The sequence below is a fragment of the Ovis canadensis genome, chromosome 25, assembly GCF_042477335.2.
Source record: "Ovis canadensis isolate MfBH-ARS-UI-01 breed Bighorn chromosome 25, ARS-UI_OviCan_v2, whole genome shotgun sequence".
Taxonomy (NCBI): Eukaryota; Metazoa; Chordata; class Mammalia; order Artiodactyla; family Bovidae; genus Ovis; species Ovis canadensis.
The window spans coordinates 47,947,212-47,968,146 of NC_091269.1; the positions used below are offsets into that span (position 1 = coordinate 47,947,212).

Here is a 20,935-nt window from a genome sequence, read left to right on the forward strand (position 1 = left end):
GTTTCCATTGATTCCCCATCTATTTGCCATGAAGTTATGGGACCCGATACCATGATCTTCATTTTTTAAATGTTGAGTTTTAAACCAGTTTTTTCACTCTCCTCTTTCACTTCATCAAAAGGCTCTTTAGTTCCTCTTTGCTTTCTGCCATAAGGGTGGTATCATCTGAATAGCTGAGGTTACTGATAATTCTCCTGGCAATCTTGATTCCAGCTTGTGCTTCCTCCAGCCCAGCATTTGTCATGATGTACTCTGCATATAAGTTAAACAAGCAGGGTAACAGTATACAGCCTTGACGTACACCTTTCCCAATTTGGAACCAGTCTGTTGTTCCATGTCAGGTTCTGTTGCTTCCTGACCTGCATACAGATTTCTCAGGAAGCAGGTAAGGTGGTCTGATATTCCCATCTCTTTAAGAGTTTTCCACAGTTTGTTGTCATCCACACAGTCAAAGGCTTTAGTGTAGTCAGTGAAGCAGAAGTAGATGTTTTTCTGGAAATCTTGCTTTTTCTATGATCCAGCAGATGTTAAATCAAAAGAATGTCTAAAGTTTGTAAAGATCTTACTAGACCCACTCCCATAATTTACACTTTAAAATAACAGGATTAGCCAGAAGGTTTTCAGAAAGGAGAAACTGTCCTCAAGCAGGATACATTGTTGTTATATAATCCTTAGTACAGAATTTAAACTGATTTGTTTTTTGTGTAATCATCAGTTCCAGGCTTAAAGAAAAAAAGTGTTTTATGTGACTTAAGACCAAGGAATGTAGAGGAAAATAAAAAAGTTTGTCCTTTCTTCCTCCTTGAGAACCCCAGACCCCTGTCTCCGCTTCGAGAGCCCCAGTCCCCTTTCTCCTCAGGGATCCCCAGATTTCTTATCAACCTGCCTAGGAATTGACTCTCTCAGTTCTTTCTCATATGAAAGTAGCACTTTTCATCTCTTCAAGAATGAAAGCCAGGTAAGCGAGTGTCTTACTTTTAGCTTTGGCTCTCAAGAAACTTAGAACCAAGTTCAGAGCCAATTCAAGCCAATTCAAGACTCCCTCAATCTTAACCTGTTCTAAGCTATGTTTTCCCTCATCCTTTTTCTCAAAGTTGCCTCCTTAATTATGGAGTGTGACTGTGGAGCATATAAACAAGTAAGCAGACGTACAAGTCAGTAGACGTACAAGTCCAAGTACCTCCTCACTTGATTATTTGTATGACCTTAGGGAAGTAGAGCAACCACTCTGGACTGTGATTTCCACATCTGCAGAATGGGTTTATAGATCAAATGTTTCTAGCTATAGAACCATATTTCCATGGGAAATTACTCAGATGTAATTTGAGTTCAGCCCAGTGCCATAGCTGCAGCCCAGTGTGTGTTCAGCCATATGCCATAGCTGCAGGGAAGCTAATTTTGATATCTTCTTAATCTAGATAATATCAGTTACCTCTTGGAACAAAAAAGCGTAACTTTATTTCACTACAGCCAAGTTTTATATTTTGCTGCGATCTCCCTTTTTGCCATCTTCATAAAGATTTTGAGTTTCTCTGTGATGGAGTAGAAGTCTTAAGAATAATGAGTAGGTATTTCATTATTCCGGAGCAGTGGGTTTTGTCTTTTAACATGCATCAAAGTCACATAGGGGCCTTGTGAAAACACAGTTTGCTGTATCCATCCCACAGTTTCTCTTTCAAATAGGCCTAGGTTAGGACCAAAAATTTGCATTTTTTAGGAAGTTCCAGGTGATACTGAAGCTGCTGATTCGGGAATTACACTTTGAGAATTACTGCCCTATATCTGTTAAAAATGCATTTTAATCAGTTTCCTTATTTTAGAAATTATGTCAGATCGTGTAACTTGATAACAGCCAAGACAAGTAATGTATAATATAATATGTAAAATAATATTTAAATAATATGCAAAGTCTCTAATGTCATGAAGCTGTCATATCTAGCAACAAGGGCTTTCCACACCTTTCTGATGACTTGTACTACTGTTATGAGTAGATAGATACCAATCCAGCAGCAATCTGGGTTGGCTTCTGCTATAAAGCAATTATTCAAGTCTAAAAGCAATCTTCTCCTATTGACGTGCTGGAGACACCTAACAAAAAAATGTCAGGGTCAATATAAGTGCATTGACTGACAGTTTAGCTCTTTGCTATGTCCCAGAAGATGGGTTGATATTTGGCTTTTATCAAAAATAGAAACACCAACCACTTAGAATGATAAAGCAATAGCTTTCAGCTTAGTCATTTTCCATTTACAAAGCAATACTTTTATAGAAAGAAGCAAGCAGTTGTTTATTTTCACATAGTTTCATCTTCATCATTTCTAAACTCAGATTTAGAACAACTGTGTCCAGTAGTAATGGGGAGAAATCACTAGTTTGCATTATATTAAAGCAACAACAGAGGATCACTTCAAGACAAAATATAACCAAAAGGAACAATCGTCTCACCGTAGGTTCTTACAGATCACTTGTGTTCTCTAGTCTTTCTGTTTCTGATCTATGTATTTCATAAACTTTAATCTTAGAATTTTTAATTTTTCATTAAACCCTCAATTAATTGGTTACATGAATCAGCAGTTATAATAAGTTGCATTTCTAGCTCATTGAGACCTGTCAGTTTCTGGATGAAAGGGACTCCCTCTTCAGAATATCCCTTCAAATCTTTTTTAAAACACACTTTTGATATGTACATGTTTTTTATGTTATTTAATGCTTCCAAAAGTATTTTAAAATTAGGTATAAAAACAAGAAAAATGTCTAAACATATAGTTAAACGCAATGTGTCATATCCATGCAATGTGGTATTATTTGCCAATAAAAGAAATCAGTGTACTAAATCCATTCTATACTATGAGTAAACTTCATATATGTTATGCTAAGTAAAAGAAGCCAGACATTAAAGATCACGTAATGTATGTTTCCATTTTTGGAAATATCTAGAATAGGTAAATTCACAAAAACAGAAAATAGATTGGTAGTTGCCTGGAGCTAGGCGCTATGAAGAACTGACTCACTGGAAAAGACCCTAAAACTAGGAAAGACTGAAGACAGGAGGAGAAGGGAATGATAGAGGATGATATGGTTGGATGGCATTACCAACTCGATGGACATGAGTTTGAGCAAGCTCCAGGAGTTGCGATGGACAGGAAGGCTGGTGTGCTACAGGCCATGGGGTCGCATAGAGGCGGACACGACTGAGCTGAACTGAACTGCGAGGCATTGTAGAGTGACTTCTTAACGGGTATGGGCTTTCTTTTCAGGAGTGATGAAAATGTTTTGAAACTATATGGAGGTGATGATTGTACAACACTATGAATATACGAGATGACATTAAATTGGTCACCTTAAAATGGTTAGTTTTATTTTATGTAAATTTCACCTCAATTAGGAAAAAAATAGGGTAACTTAAAACCTACCTGAATTCCACAATTTTTGACATGGAAGGGCTTCTCAAGATCATCTACCCATTCTCCTGTCATGAAGAAACTGAAGTTCATCAGGACTCTCACTCAAATATTTAAATGTACCTTGTCCAAAACATAGACCAGAATTTGAAATGTCTGAATTTCTAGTCCAGCCACTTATTTTAAAAGTATGACTTGCCGCTTTATTATCTTTTATCAGTTTAGATACTTTAGGTGAAATACTACTCCACTTGTTACTTGTGCATTAAAATAACAACAAAGAAACATAGCTTCATTTGTGCTACTTACTAAAAATGCAGGAATAGCAGGTGATTGTTTTAGTAATTTGCCAAAAAGCAGGCCAGAGCTTGAGTTAAAAGAGGGTAATTTTCTGCAGTACATAAAAGAAGGCACCCTGTATTTTAATGCTAGTCCACAGTTGCCTGGTTTGTGAACCCTATGCTTCTAGCATTATTATGATTCATTTTTAAAAATTCAAAAGTATTAAATTTTTACCACTGACAATTTTTATATTTCCAACATAGAAGAATATTCACGGTATAAAAACTAAATGTTCCTGCCTACCTTATGGTGGCTAGAGGTTCTATTTTCAGCCATTGTCCTCAGAGGCACCTAGGGAGAAACACTGAGTGGGACTAAAGGGTAGAGACAGCAGCAACTGCTAACGCAACATAACTTACATCCTTTGAAACTGAGTTTTATACTCACATGTAGGTAGGTAACTTGCCTTGATTTGATGCTTGCCTCAGAAAATAGTTATGTGTTCTTATTTCAGGGGAAGACACCAGAAAATGCAGAGTTTACCCTTGATCAGTGTGGGAGTGTAATGGTGCCATCATCCCATGTAGTCAAAAACCCACATCAGTTCAGTTCAGTCGCTCAGTCACGTCCAACTCTTTGCAACCCCATGAACCGCAGCATGCCAGGCCTCCCTGTCCATCACCAACTCCTGGAGTTGGACGTTGTCTCCTTCTCCTACTGCCCTCAATCTTTCCCAGTATCAGGGTCTTTTCAAATGAGTCAGCTCATCACATCAGGTGGCCAAAGTATTGGAGTTTCAGCTTCAACATCAGTTCTTCCAATGAACACCCAGGGCTGATCTCCTTTAGGATGGACTGGTTGGATCTCCTTGCAGTCCAAGGGACTCTCAAGAGTCTTCTCCAACACCACAGTTCAAAAGCATCAATTCTTCTGTGCTCAGCATTCTTTATAGTCCAACTCTCACATCCATACGTGACCACTGGAAAAACCATAGCCTTAATTAGATAGATGGACCTTTGTTGACAAAGTAATGTCTCTGCTTTTTAAGATGCTTTCTAGGTCAGTCATAACTTTCCTTCCAAGGAGTAAGCGTCTTTTAATTTCATGGCTGCAATCACCATCTGCATTGATTTTGGAGCCCCCCAAAATAAAATCAGCCACTGTTTCTACTGTTTCCCCATCTATTTGCCATGAAGTGGTGGGACCGGACGCCATGATCTTAGTTTTCTGAATGTTGAGCTTTAAGCCAACTTTTTCACTCTCCTCTTTCACTTTCATCAAGAGACTCTTTAGTTCTTCTTTGCTTTCTGCCATAAGGGTGGTGTCATCTGCATATCTGAGGTTATTGATATTTCTCCCGGCAATCTTGATTCCAGCTTGTGCTTCTTCCAGCCCAGCATTTCTCATGATGTACTCTGCATATAGGTTAAATAAGCAGGGTGACAATATACAGCCTAGATATACTCCTTTTCCTATTTGGAACCAGTCTGTTGTTCCATGTCCAGTTCTAACTGTTGCTTCCTGACCTGCATACAGGTTTCTCAAGAGGCAGGTCAGGTGGTCTGGTATTCCCATCTCTTTCAGAATTTTCCTCAGTTTACTGTGATCCACACAGTCAAAGGCTTTGGCGTAGTCAATAAAGCAGAAATAGATGTTTTTTTGGAACTCTTGCTTTTTCGATGATCTAGCGGATGTTGGCAATTTGATCTCTGGTTCCTCTGCCTTTTCTAAAACCACATATAATCAACTATATTGCAATAAAAATTTTAAAAAGAGAAAAGCCCTGTGTGCCACTTTAAAGTCACCCTCCATATCCATCCATAAGCATCCACAGATTCAACCAACTGGGGATCATGCCGTACTTTCACATGTATTACTTAGGGGAAAAAAATCCGTAGTTAAGTATACCTGAGCTGTTAAAACTTTTGTTGTTCAGGATCAACTGAATATAGTTTTTTTCTCTCTAAGGTTACTTTATCATTCAGTTTCTTCATGCTGTTCATTCTTAGGAGGAAGCTACCTCTCATTATCATCCTATATTGGATTTCCTATTAATTTTTCTCTCCAATGTTCATTTTATCACAGTGGCATTTTTACTTGGTAGTTTGTATTTCCTTCTTTTCCTTCAGTCCAGGGGGCAGCAAAATACGTCATCTAGGCCAGATTTGGCTCACTGACTGTTCTTGTGAATGAAGTTTTATTGGAACATAATCATTCTCATTTTTTGTGTTATTTTATATGCCTGCATTAATATTAAAACAGCAGAATTGGGTGGTTGCAGCAGAGATCACAAATCTAAAATATTTACTCTTAGGACTTAAAAAACATTTGCCAGTCTTTAGTTTTGTTGTCCAAGTAAAAGGTGAAGAATAGGTTCTACAGAATGAATAAATAAAACCAGCATATGAGAGGATACAGGGAAGTGTAATAGAATTTGTACTTAAGCTAGTTAGAAGCTCTGTGTGGTCAGTAGAAAAGTTTCTTGAAGGTGAATCATCAGAGAAAATGTAGAAAAGATAGATTCCTGTCATACTTACTGGTTTTGATGGCATGTCAGAAATGAGGTGTATTGTTTAGGAAATGAGCCATTTAAGGTTTTTGAGCAAAGGAGCTTTGCCAAAACGGGATACTGTTGCAGTAATGTTTACTAGCCAAATGAGGATTGTATTAGTGGAAAATTAATACTAATGTATTAATGAGGAAGAGCATAGTTGTAATAATTTCTAGAGATAAAATTGATAGGCCATTTGATTTGAGGACAAAGAGTTAATAATTCTCAAACTTCATTGAGCAGGAAATTGGAAAATTATTTATACATATTTTAGAGATGAACTGATTTATATGGAATGTTTAAGTTAATGGAGAAGGATTACAACATTATATAGCATAAGAAACAAAATTGTTTACTAGGTATCAGCGGTAGCAAAGTTATTAGGGAGTCTCAGCCAAAGGCAGTTTTTCATTGGCCTTATTTTGCCAATGAAATTGTAACCTATCCCATTTCCATCATCTAATTAGGGTCCATCTCTTTATAAAATCCTCTTTTTTTGGTCTCCAGAATTCTACCCTTACACTCAGATTTACTTCTGTTGTCTCAAATTATTGACATTTTCTAAATACTCTGAATCATGCCCAAGAAGGGCTTTAGCTCTGTCAAATAAAAATCCTTATCACAGTATTTTCTTCAACTAAAGCCATGTTTTGCAGAATCTGTACTGAGATACTCCATGGTCCTGTTGCAGCATATTTAAGAGTTCTGTAGGGTATTTTGTATCAGGGTAATGCATAGTCCCAACATCAGATTGTGATGCATTCCTTTGGGATGATGTCCTATGGGAATGGTTGCTGTGATTTTTTTTTTAAAATCCTGAAAATTAGTGCAGAATAGGAAATGAGAGTTGCACTGTTCAGTTAGAATCCAAGGCTTGAAGAGTTGTGCAATACCCATAAGCACCGTATCCCATTAGTAAGTGTTGTGCTGGGTTTTGAATGAAGTAAGAAAAACTTTTCAGTTTGTATGTATTCTTTTTTCAAACCATGTAATATACTGTTAAGATTATCAGTAGTTGTTAAGTTGTTTAGACCTGACTGTTATCAAAAGTAGAACTGTTAAGTATTTCTTAGGGCACCATGAAAAAGTTGTTTGTTCACTAAGGGTGTTGTGAACTGAGAAAGTTCAGATTCTTTGAACTAAAGAATTGTCCAACTCTAAAATAAATATACTCTTCCTTTAGCATGTGAAAATGCATCAATCCTTTTATTTCTCTTTCTAAAACTGCATTTCATAGAGTTACAGATGTAGAAAACAAACTTTGTGATACCAGGTAGGAAAGGGGGAAAGGATAAATTTGGAGATTGAGATTGACATATACACACTACTGTCTATAAAATAATTAATCAGCACCTACTGTGTACCATCCCCTGAAGGAGGGAATGGCAACCCACTCCAGTATTCTTGCCTGAAGAATCTCATGGACTGTGTAGCTTGGCGGGCTACAGTCTATAGGGTCACAAAGAGTTGGACTCTGAGCAACTGTGTATTCTCATGCACTGTGTACCACAGGAAAGTCTACTTAATCTGCTGTAATGATGTATATGGGGAAAGAATATGAAAGAATGTGGCTATGTGTATAACTGGTTCACTTTATTGTACACCTGAAACTAACACAGCATTATAAATCAGCTATACTCTGATAAAAATTTAAAACAAAAATAGATGGGAAAAAATAACATTTCAGTTACATGGGATTTTATGTAGAATCTCAATAAAAATTTAATCAGATATTTTAAAATTATCTCTACACTGTGCTTTGTGCTATAGCAAACATAAAAATAAAAAAATACTCTTAGCCTTAAGTTTACAATCAAGTTAGGGAAGTAAGACAAATGTAAATTGTTTAAATTATTAAGTAAAATAAATACTCTTGGTTATTTATTTTATAGTATATATTATGGAGGTTCAAAGAAAAAAGAGTGTATCTGTTGGTAGGAATGCAGTATGACTTTGTGGGATGAATGTTCAACTTAAAATGGACCTTGATGGAGGGGTAAAATTCTAACAGGTAGAGGGGGTGGATAATTTAAACAGAAAAAAAAACCCATAATGACTGAGATTTATTTTGGGGGAAGCAATTCCTTCTATATGATTGAAGGAAGGACATACCTTGTAGAGTAATAGAGGTTACAGCTGATATACTCTGAAAGTTGGAATATTATTGTGGAGAGCTTTGAATGCTGGGGTGTGAGACATTTGGATTTAATTTACTAGTAAAAGAAGACTGATTGGTGTGATTAATCTGTCAGCAGGATATAGGATGATTAAATCAAGGAGAGATAGGAGGCAAGGAGCTTTTGGAAAGGGAATGATGGATTTTGTTTTATGTATTTGTATTTCAAAGGAAATACCAAGCTCTATATTCAAGTTTAAAAGCATATTTTTGAGCAGCATTATAACTAAGAGCTATAAAATAGAACTCAACATTAATAGAAAAACAAAACTTTGTAACGCTCTTGATATTACTGCAGAAATAATATTAATAAAATGTTAGTATGTGTGGAGTGCATGCTTCATGCCAGGCATTATATGAAGCATTCATTTAATTTTCACAACAACCTTAATAGGCATTTGTATTCCCATTTTTTAGATAATAAACCTAGGGAGGTTACATAGCTCAGGTCACATAATAAGTACTAAGACTGGCAGACTGTTTAAATATACTAGTTTGTTTAACCTCTCGCACTGAGAATTGAGTGAATCCATCTCAGATTTTGACAAATTATTATTATTTGGCTTAGGTATGGCTTCTCTTTTATTAGTTTATTTTTCCCTATCATTCCTGATCTCTCCTAATTCTTCTTCACTCTATGGATACTCCAGTGTGTTTGATATGTGTCTTGCATGCTTGAAAAATGAATCATCATGTTTTAGGTGTGTGCACTTGTGTGTTTATTGTACACAGTATATAAAAGGATGAACTATATGCAATCTGATGCATATGTTTCTAGTATATTACTTTATATCTTTGTATAACAGTATGTATTCACCACATTTTCTGTGTCTTTTTCCTTAGAAAGGAACTTTCAGAATGCTTAACATTTCCTTATACTTTCAGCAAAGCTGTGGTAAATATCCTTGCATGTATCTCCCTGAAATCCATGTTCTTTCTACATTGCTTCCTCCTATTACATGCTTTTGAAGGTGTTTATTTCGTATGGAAGAAAACCTGACATCTTTTCACCTGTTCATGTTTTTTTAATCCTGAAAAAGATTAATATATTTGTGGAATGAGTGATTTTATTTATGCTTCCAAAAGGCAAGAAGAACCAGGTGAATTATCCTGTTCCATTGCTGGATTACTTTAGTCAGTGGTAACATAAGCGTTACAGCATCACTAGTATATTTTTTCTGACTTTCTTCTTTTAGTGATTCTTTTCCTGTCATTGCTATAAAGGAGTGCATATCATAACATTGCAATTGTAAACAATTTACACATTATCCTAATGTTAGTCAAAGTCAGTATTTTCCTTACAAACATATAGGAACTATGCTTTGTAATAATTCGTACTTGATCCTCACACTCTACAAGGAACTACATTTTCTACTCTATAAGAGATTTGCAGAACACATAGGACCCATTAAAAGAAAGAAAACATGCTGTATGAGTTTTGTTTTTTTTTTTTTTGGCTTCTTATTTATTCACTCTCTCAACTAGTCTTGACTAGTGTTACTATGGCACTTTCGTTATGGTGTGGAAAACAGACTAATTATGTTCTTTAAAACAGACAACAGTCGTACATCTTGAGATACAGCATCTGGTACTCTCAGCCATCCCTCATCAGTGCTAGTCTGCGTTTGGTAGGGCTTCTAGTTGTCCAAATATTTTTATGTTATTGTGTATTCTTTTTCTTTTTTAAAATATTTATTTATTTATTTTTGGCTGTGCTGGGTCTTCATTGGTATGTGCAGACTTCCATTGCGGCGAGTGGGAGCTATTCCCGTGGCTGTGCACAGGCTTCTTATTGCAGTGGCTTCTCTTACTGTGGAGCACAGGCTGGGGGGGCGGGGGGGGAGGGCGGGGGGGTGTAGCGGATAGTTTCAGTAGTTGTGGCTTGCACAGGTTCAGTCATTGTGGCTCAGGCGCTTAGCTGTTCCGTGGCTTGTGGATCTTCCTGGACCAGAAATCAAACCTTTGTCCGCTGCAGGCAGATTGTTAACCTCTGGACCACCAGGGAAGTCTCTCTTTTGAAGAGTTTATATCAGAGAATAATTAAACTACTTCTCCAAAATTTGAAAAATAAAAACATGAAAATCATCCATAATTTTTCTACTGAAATGTGACCATATTTGCTTTTGGAGTATCCCCTACTAGATTCTTTTCCTACTGATGTAATATAGTTTATAACCATATTTTGCATATACTACTTATATAGCTTATGTTTCATTTAACACTTGTGTGGCATAAACATTTTCCACTTTGCCGCTTTGTTTCATAATTATCCTTTTTATTATCTTCAAAGTATTCTCTAGAATAGCATTATCCAGTGGAAATACAATAAAACCCACACAATTTAAAATTTTCTAGTAGAGACATTGAAAATGTAAAAAGAAACAAGTAAAATAATGTTAACAATATATTTAACTTCAAATATCTAAAATAATTATCATTTCAACACATATTTATATAAAATTATTAATTATATTTTTAACCTTTTTTTCTTTGAAATTGGTATCTGTTTTACATTTGTAACACAGCACAGTCACTAAATTGTCAACGGTCAAAATGAAATGTAACCGTACCAAAACAATAAAAATGTATTTAATAGAAGAATATTTTTCATTCCTTCCATTTTGAAATTTCAAAAAAATTATATAAAAAATTCAGTTCCACAGTCACACTAACCACATTGCATATGCTCATTATCGACATGTGGCTTCTTAAATTTAAATTAAAATTAAATAAAATTTGAAATTCAATTCTTCATTTGAACTAGCCACATTTTAAATGATCCATAGCCAAAGTTAGAATGAGTGTATATGCCAATTCTTACTTGACTACGTATTCCTCTATTATTGAATATTTATGTTTAAGTCACATGTATAGTATACTGATATATTCCTAAATGAATATTTTCCATATTTTGAATTATTTACTTGAGGTAGACTCTTAGAATTATTGCATCAAAGAATATGAATTTTATAATTCATCATATTTTCAATTTATTTTCTTGGAAAAGTATCAATTGCACTCCCATCAGCAGTATTAATATAGTAATTTCAGCAACCTTTCTTCATCATTAAGTTACTACAGTGATTTTATATTCTATGTATTTTATTTTTTAATTGAACTATAATTGATTTATAATATATTAGTTTCAGGTGTACAACATATTGATTCTATTTTTTAATAGATTTATATTTCATTTAAATTATTAGAAAATGATGGCTCATTTTCCTGTGATGTACAGTGAGTATATTTATAGCCTATTTATTTTATATGTAGTAGGTTATATCTCTTAATGTCATACTGCCGTCTTGCCCCATCCCACTTCTGGTAATCACAGTTGTCTTTTTATATCTATGAATTATTACATTCATATGTGATAATAAAAAGTATCTGTCTTTCTCTGTCTGACTTATTTCATGAAGTGTAATACACTCTAGGTCTGTTCACATTATTGCAAATGGCAGAATTTCATTCCTGTTTATGGCTGAGTGATCTTCTTTATCCATTCATCTTTTGATGGACATTTCGTTGCTTTCAGCTGCTTTGAACTTTGGAGTGTTTTTATCGTTTTGAATTAGTGTTTTTGGTTTCTTTGAATATATATTCAGCACTAGAATGGCAGGATCATATGGTATTTCTGTTTTTAGTTTTTTGAGGAACTTCCATACTGTTTATGTAGTGCCAGTACTAATTTCCATTCCCACCAACAATGTGCAATTGTTCTTTTACTTCATAATTTTCCAAATATCTATCATTTATAGACTTTTTGATGACAGCCCTTTTGACAGATGTGACATGATATCTCATTGTGGCTTTGATTTGCATTTCTCTAATGAATAAGAGTTGACTCATTGGAAAAGACTCTGATGCTGGGAGGGATTGGGGGCAGGAGGAGGAGGGGATGACAGAGGATGAGATGGCTGGATGGCATCACTGACTCGATGGACGTGAGTCTGAGTGAACTTCGGGAGTTGGTGATGGACAGGGAGGCCTGGCGTGCTGCGATTCATGGGGTCGCAGAGTCAGACATTACTGAGCGTCTAAACTGAACTGAACTGAATGATTAAGAATCTTTTCATGCACCTATTGGTCATCTGTATATCTTCTTTAGAAATGTCTACTCAGATCTTCTGCCCATTTTTAAAATTGGATTGCTTATATTTTTGATATTGAGGTATATAGACTGTTTATGTAACATTTCGGATATTAACTCCTTATTGGTCATATTATTTACAAACTTCTCTCATTCTGTAGATTGTGTTTTTATTTTGTTGATGGTTTCCTTTGCAGTACAAAAGCTTTTAAGTTTAATTAAATTCCATTTGTTTAGTTTTGCTTTTATTTCCTTTGCTTTAGGAGACAGCTTCCCCCAAAATTGTAATAATATCTGTCAAAGAGTATTTCACCTCTGTTTTTCTCTAGGAGTTTTATGGCATCCAGTCTTACATTTAGGTGTTAGGTGTTTAATACATTCTGAGTGTATTTTTGTGTATGATGTTTGAGTATGTACTAATTTATTTTTTCTACACGTAGCTGTCCAATTTTGCCAGCACCAGTCATTGAAAAGACTGTCTTTTCTCCGTTGTTTATCCTTGCCTCCTTTCTCATAGATTAATTAAACACAATGCATGAGTTTCTTTTGGGCCCTCTATTCCTTTCCGTTGATCTATGTTTCTCTTTCTCTGCCAGTACTATATAGTTTTGATGACTGTAGCTTTGTAGTATAATCTGAAGTCAGGGAACATGATTCTTCCAGCTCTCTTCTTCTTTCTCAAGATTGCTTTGCCAATTTGGGGTCTTTTATAATTCCATGTAAATTATAGGATTATTTGTTCTTGCTCTGTACAAGATGCTTTGAGTTATCTGATCAAGATTGCAATGAATCTATAGATTGCTTTTAGTGATATGGACATTTTAATCATTTTAATTCTTCTATTCCATGAACATGGAATATCTTTCCTTTATTGTGTGTATATTATCTTTCATTTTCCTTCGTCAGTGTTTCATAGTTTTCAGAGTATAGCTTTTTCACCTCCTTGGTTAAGTTTATTTGTAGGTATGTTATTTTTGATGTGATTTTAAATGAGCAGTTTCTTTTCTTTTCTTTTAGTATTTTAAACACTTCAGTTCCTTACATTCCCCCATATTTAAGCTACCCTGAGAAATCCTCAGAGTGGCTGACTGACAAATCTGCATACTTGGGATTTCCAAATTTTATGTCTGCCTCTGATAAAAAACGGTTCTTTGGCTCTGCCTTAGGCTTTCCCCATTCCTTTTCCTCCTGCCTTTTTGTTCTGCTTCAGTTTTCATTTTAATGGATAAAATTGTCTCACTTCACCCTCAATTCTGATTAATATTAACCAGTCTCTAAGAGTTAGGATCTACTTTGCTTTTCATTGTTCTTATGGCCAAAGAGTAGCAGGGCTAACTTGTGCTGACTGAAATTCCTTATTAGAATATTACAAAAGTTTTGTTGATTCTATAGAGTGTTTTTCTAAACTATAGTTCTCTAAACTATTGGTCTGTTTTTATTAAAAACCTGTTACTTGAAAAAAAAATTTATACTGGCACTGTTTTTATTTTTGGTGATACTATACTCTGAAACATGTGGCTTAGCAATGGATATAAATCAAGAAAGAAAAATTATGGTTGGCATCAATTTTAGGTCTTTGCACTCTAACAGAGCACAAATCCATAATTGCTCAAATACTAAATATTTACTTAAAGAGAAACAAGAAACAATTCAAAAAATGGAATTAATTTAAATTGTGAATATGCCTCAATTAAAAACTGACCTTTTTTTGTATATTCTTTGTAAAATGGACAAAATGGAAGTTCTGCTGTCCACATCACATGCTCTTATGTTGCATTTTAAAGTTAAACATGCATACAACATATACACATTTGGAATGAGGCCACATTTAGACTCCAGGGGCATACTGTTCTGTACCTTAAATTACAATCAGATGTATTTTAGCACAGATCAAATTTTCAGTCTGAAGTTGGTGAGAAGCCTAATTATTTGACCAGGTTACTATTTATGTAGACCATTCTATGCCTGTCTGTGGTTAATCCACAGCTGGCAGAGTGCTAACTCTGGGAGGTTTTTATTTCATGCTGAAACAGTTTGGGGAGAATTAGGAGAAGGGGAGAGTTTTAAACTCTCCTCATTAAATGAAAGACTAAAGAGCAAATACATCCATATTACTATGGAGATAAGATGCTGTATACACTGTTCATCTTAATTCTCCAAGTGACAAAAATAGCAAAGCAGCTTGAATGCTCGTAGTTCTCAAGTGACATGGTATTTGGTTAAAAAATAAAGATGAAAAGATTAAATGATATTACCTAATAATAAATGATGTTACCTTTCTAAACAGTTGACTATTGGTAAAGAATGAATGCATTAGAATTTTAAATGATGAAAAAGTTTTGTGTTATTTTGATTGGAGAACATATTTCTTATAATTTTATTAGCAATACTTTAGTAAGAGATAATTATAAAGTTCTCTCTAAATACTTCAAGATTTTTAAGGGAAAGATACTCTTCAAAAATATACCCCAGTACACATGACTTCTGCCAGAAAGTTGATTTTTTAATGTTCAAAATCTTATTTTCTCTTTAAACTTTTTGAGTTTGCAAGAGGGACGTAGTTAGTCTCTCAATTATAAGTGAGCATTTCAATAGCTGTTTTGTAACTTAAGGTTGCTGCTGCTGCTGCTAAGTAGCTTCAGTCGTGTCCGACTCTGTGCGACCCCATAGACGGCAGCCCACCAGGTTCCCCCGTCCCTGGGATTCTCCAGGCAAGAACGCTGGAGTGGGTTGCCATTTCCTTCTCCAGTGCATGAAAGTGAAAAGTGAAAGTGAAGTCGCTCAGTCGTCTCTGACTCTTCAAGACCCCATGGACTGCAGCCTACCAGGCTCCTCTGTCTATGGGATTTTCCAGGCAAGAGTCCACCTTCTCCAAAACTCTTCTCTAATGAAATGGCACATAATAAGCATACAGTACTCAGATGATAAACTTTTCTCCTGATCAAATGCTGTAGTTTCCTGGTTTGCATTTTATAATTGCATTTTTAAGGTTTACATTGTAGAGGCTGGGCTTCCCTTGTGGCTCAGCTGGTAAAAAATTCGCCTGCAGTAAGGGAGACCTGGGTTCAATCCCTGGGTTGTGTAGAAGGGAACATCTACCCACTCCGGTAGTTTGGCCTGGAGAATTCCAGGACTGTATAGTCCATGGGGGTTGCAAAGAGTCAGACATGACTGAGTGACTCACACTTTCACTTGTAGAGGCTTTTGTATTATGTATGTTGTTGGTGTTGTTAAGTTGCTCAGTCATATCCAATTCTTTGTGACCCCCGTGGGCTGCAGCATGCCAGGCTCCCCTGTCCTTCACTGTCTTGTGGAGTTTGCTTAGATAGTGTCCAATGAGTTGGTAATGCTGCCTAACCATTTCATCCTCTGCCAATCCTTTCTCCTTTTCCCTTCAATCTTTCCCAGCATCAGGGTCTTTTCCAGTAAATCAGCTCTTCACATAAGGTGGCCAAAGTATTCAAGCTTCAGCTTCAATAGTCCTTCCAATGAATGTTCAAGATTAGTTACCTTTAGGATTAACTGATTTGATCTCCTTGCATTCTATGGGACTCTCACGAGTCTTCTCTAGCACCACAATTTGAAAGCATCAGTTCTTTGGCGCTCAGCCTTGTCTATGGTCCAACTCTCAGATCTATTCATGACTACTGAAAAAACCGTAGCTTGGACTATACAGACTTTTGTTGACAAAGTGATGTCTCTTGTTTTTAATATGCTGTCCAGGTTTGTCATAACTTTCCTTCCAAGGAGCATCTTTTAATTTCAAGGCTGCAATCACCGTCCGCAGTGATTTTGGAGCCCAGGACAAAAAATCTGTTACTTGCTATGAAGTGCCATCAGTTGAATGTTGAGTTTTAAGCCAGCTTTTTCACTCTCTTCTTTCACCCTCATCAAGAGGATCTTTAGTTCCTTTTCAGTTTTTGCCATCAGAGTGATATCATCTGCATATGTGAGATTGTTGATATTTCTCCTTGCGGTCTTGATTCCAGCTTGTGATTCATCTGTATTTTGTATAGATTTCTTGTATTCTCACTGAGAATGATTCTGTGAAGATAGCATTTCTAATTTCTCCTTTTTTTCTTTACCCAGGGTTTTTTCCTCACAGTTTCTCCAGAGTCGGTTTTAAAAGTGGCTCACCATGCTTCTGAAAACAACAGAATTTTCACTTTGAATCTGTCTGCACCGTTTATTAGTCAGTTCTACAAGGAATCATTGATGAAAGTTATGCCTTTTGTTGACATACTTTTTGGAAACGAAGTGGTGAGTAATTTTTTAAATAAAAGTACCTTGCTTTTGGTTTCTGTTTGTGTATGTGTTTAGAAATACATAAATAAAAACTTAAACAACTGCAGAAGTACACTTGAGAATTACACAGTAAAATGGCCTCAGTTCGGTCCACTATAGTTCATTATTTTCAGTATTTCCTTTGGAATATACTAATTCCTTACATAATGAGCAATTAGTCTTTTTAAAAATTTGGTTGTTCAGGTTTATAATCACTCCTATGAGCTCCTATAACATTTCTGTGAGCTTTTGCAAATGTATACCTGTTATATGACTTGTAAGCATAAGCAAGATAAAAAATGTTTTCATCTTCTTTGTCAGTCAAGCCTTCCCCTAATCCTTAGCCCTTAACATAAACTGTTTTCTGACCCGTAAAATCATGTTTTCGTTTCATATTTTCATGGATTAAGATAAGTGATATGTAGCTGAAATAAATGTTTTATGAAGTTAAGTACATTTTCAAGGTCTTGAGTCAGTTTAATAAATTATGACTATATGGTTGTATATTGTAATTTGTAGTCAAATGTGTTTATTTATAGTATTATTTTGCTAATATTGTCTTATATTTGAAGGTGATAAAAGGAAATTTCATTTAAATTTTATAGCTTTTATTTTTTATCAAGATTATAATTTCTTTCATTCCAATTTAGTGAAAACAAAATTTTTTTCTTATTTAATATTCATACCTTCTGTCTTACTATAGACTATAAAAATACATAAATACTTGTAAAAATCCTTGAAATAGAAAAAAAGGAGACTTTTGCTATATCTTCCTTTTATGAATGTGTGAAATTGTGTGAATTACCTCAGAAGTCCATTCTGATTCAGATTCTGTGACTCTAACTTAGTTTGATTATATTCACCAATTTTATATCTAAATAAAATAACTATATTGTCTGCCTAGAATAACATAAAATTTGACCTGGAAGTAACTTGTGGGTTATTGGTGTGGAAATCATATGGTGTGAATATCTTCTAAGGGCCCTTAACCAATTGAAGGACATGCTACATTCTTAATGATTAACAAACTGACATAATGGCAAGAAATAGTGGTAAAAACCTTGATCTCCTAGGTATCTGCTAGAGGTCTCATTTGACTGAAATCTGTATTTTAGATTTTCCATATTGTCAATGTTATTTTCTAGGTACAGGAAGCTCTTAAGAAAAGTGCTATTCTAGACTCTTTAAATAATGTTAAAGAATTGGTCATTAGTATAGTAGTCTGAGAGTGCTTGGGAGAAATTGACACTTGAATCCAGAGTCCTTTATAGTCAGAAACAGTAGAATGGCAATACTTAGACTTTAAGAAGATAAACTTTAAAAGTTTTAGAAAAGATAAATGTCATTCTAAAGAATGAAATTTGGAAAATAAAATTTGAGAGGATTGAATACCAGCAAAAATTCAGTTATGACTTTAGAATCTCAAATGACCTTAATTAAAAGGAAAATGAAGAGGAGCCTTAATAAAAATAAAAAGCTCTATAGAACACACAGAAAACTGTTTAATAGGAGCTCATGTTTGTAAAACATATGTAAAAATGATGGAAAGCATTTATAGAACGAAGGAGCAGTGCTGAAAATTTGACTGAGACATAGGAGAATAGAAAAGAATAGAGGCCTAAGAATGATTAGTTTTGCAGAAAATGCCGATATCAAAATGTTCTTTATTGTTTAAAAAAACTTCAAAAGTGCAATCAACAAAAAAAGCAATTGGACTTCATTAAAATTAAAAACTTTCGTGCATCAAAGGACACTGTCAAGAAAGTGAAAGACAAGCCACGGATGGAAGAAAATAAATACATCTGATAAGGGATTAATGTCCAGAATGTATATCTCAGCAACTCAAATATATCTCGACAAAGGAAACAATCCCATTTAAAAATTATCAAAGGACTTAAACATTGCTTCAGAGAAGACATACAGACTGGCAGTAAGCGCACATGAAAAGATGCTCACCATCACTAATAATTAGAGAAATGCAAATGAAACCAAAATGAGATACTACTTGGTACCCTTTTGGATGGCTGTTGTCAAAAAATGGAAAATAGCAAGTATTGCCAAGAATGCTGAGAAATGGAAACCCTTGTGCATAGTTGCTGGGAATGTGAATGATGCGGCTGCTGTGAAAAGCGATTTGATGCTCCTCAAAAAGTTAAGCGGGGTTATCACCACTATTGTCGCTCAGTCACTCAGTCGTGTCCAACTCTGTGCGACCTCATGGACTACAGCATGCCAGGCTTCCCTGTCCTTCACCATCTCCTGGAATTCACTCAGACTCATGTCCATTGAGTCGGTGATGCCATCCAGCCATCTCATCTTCTGTTGTCCTCTCCTGCCTTCGGTCTTTCCCAGCATCAGGGTCTTTTCCAGTGACTTGGCTCTTCGCATCAGGTAGCCAAAGTATTGGAACTTCAGCTTCAGCATCAGTCCTTCTAATGAATATTCAGGGTTGATTTCATTTAGGATTGACTGGTTTGATCTCCTTGCTGTCCAGGGGACTCTCAAAAATCTTCTCCAGCATCACAGTTCGAAGGGATCAGTTCTTCAGCACTCAGCCTTTTTTATTGTCTAGCTATCACATCCATACATGACTACTGGGAAAACCATAGCTTTGACTAGATAGACCTTTGTAGGCAAAGTAAGCAAAGCACTGTCTCTGCTTTTTAATATGCTGTCTAGGTTTGTCATTGCTTTTCTTCTGGCGAGCAAACATCTTTTCATTTCATGACTGCGGTCACCATCCACAGTGATTTGGAGCACAAGAAAGTAGGCTGTCACTGTTTGCATTGTTTCCCTGTCTATTTGCCATGAAGTAATGGGACCAGATGCCATGGTCTTTGTTTTTACTATTACATTATGACCCAACAATTCCACTTACAGGTATTAAAAAAAAAAAACTGCTTCAAAGCAGGGATTTAAATGCTTTTACACTAGTGTTTATCAGCATTGTTCACAGTAGCCACAAGTTGGAAGCAAACCAGATGTTTTTCAATGGATGAATAGATACATGTGATATATTAAATACAGTGGAATACTATTCAGTCTTTAAAAGGAATGGATCCTGGTAAAATACAGAATAAATAAATAAATAAAATCTTTTACCTGATACATGATAAAATCTGAATGAACCTTGAAGACACTTATGTTAAGTGAAATTAGCCCTACCTATACAAGCAGACCCTTATGGCAGAAAGTGAAGAGGAACTAAAAAGCCTCTTGATGAAAGAGGAGAATGAAAAAGTTGGCTTAAAGCTCAGCATTCAGAAAACGAAGATAATGGCATCCGGTCCCATCACTTCATGGCAAATAGATGGGGAAACAGTGGAAACGGTGTCAGACTTTATTTTCTTGGGCTCCAAAATCACTGCAGATGGTGACTGCAGCCATGAAATTAAGAGATGCTTACTCCTTGGAAGAAAAGTTATGACCAACCTAGATAGCATATTCAAAAGCAGAGACATTACTTTGTCCACTAAGATCCATCTAGTCAAGGCTATGGTTTTTCCTGTGGTCATGTATGGATGTGAGAGTTGGACTGTGAAGAAGGCTGAGCGCCGAAGGAGTGAAGCTTTTGAACTGTGGTGTTGGAGAAGACTCTTGAGAGTCCCTTGGACTGCAAGGAGATCCAACCAGTCCATTCTGAAGGAGATCACCCCTGGGATTTCTTTGGAAGGAATGATGCTAAAGCTGAAACTCCAGTACTTTGGCCACCTCATGCGAAGAGTTGACTCATTGGAAAAGATGCTGGGAGGGATTGAGGGCAGGAGAAGAAGGGGACGACAGAGGATGAGATGGCTGGATGGCATCACTGACTTGATGGACGTGAATCTGAGTGAACTCTGGGAGTTGGTGATAGACTGGGAGGCCTGGCGTGCTGCGATTCATGGGGTCACAAAGAGTCGGACACGACTGAGTGACTGAACTGAACTGAACTGATACAAGAAGACACATATTGAATTTTCCTATAGGAATTCCTCTGAAATGAAGTATTTGAAATAGAAAAACTCATAGAGAAAGACAGCAAAACAGTGGTTACCAGGCACTGAGGGCAAAGGGGAATTAGTTATTATTTAATGAGTCCAAAGCTTCTGTTTGGGATGACAGAAAACTTCTGTAAATGGATAGTGGAGATGATAGTAGAACATTGTGAA

General features: G+C 35.8%; 1 protein-coding gene across 2 annotated transcripts in view; it reads left to right on the forward strand.

The window, feature by feature from the left end:
- ADK (adenosine kinase) overlaps positions 1–20,935 on the forward strand; it is a 543,033-nt gene that overhangs the window by 360,085 nt on the left and 162,013 nt on the right. For both annotated transcript variants that reach the window (XM_069572166.1, XM_069572167.1), the window contains exon 7: positions 16,590–16,760. In XM_069572166.1, the coding sequence (XP_069428267.1) occupies positions 16,590–16,760 (171 nt within the window). The remainder of the gene's footprint in view (positions 1–16,589; positions 16,761–20,935) is intronic.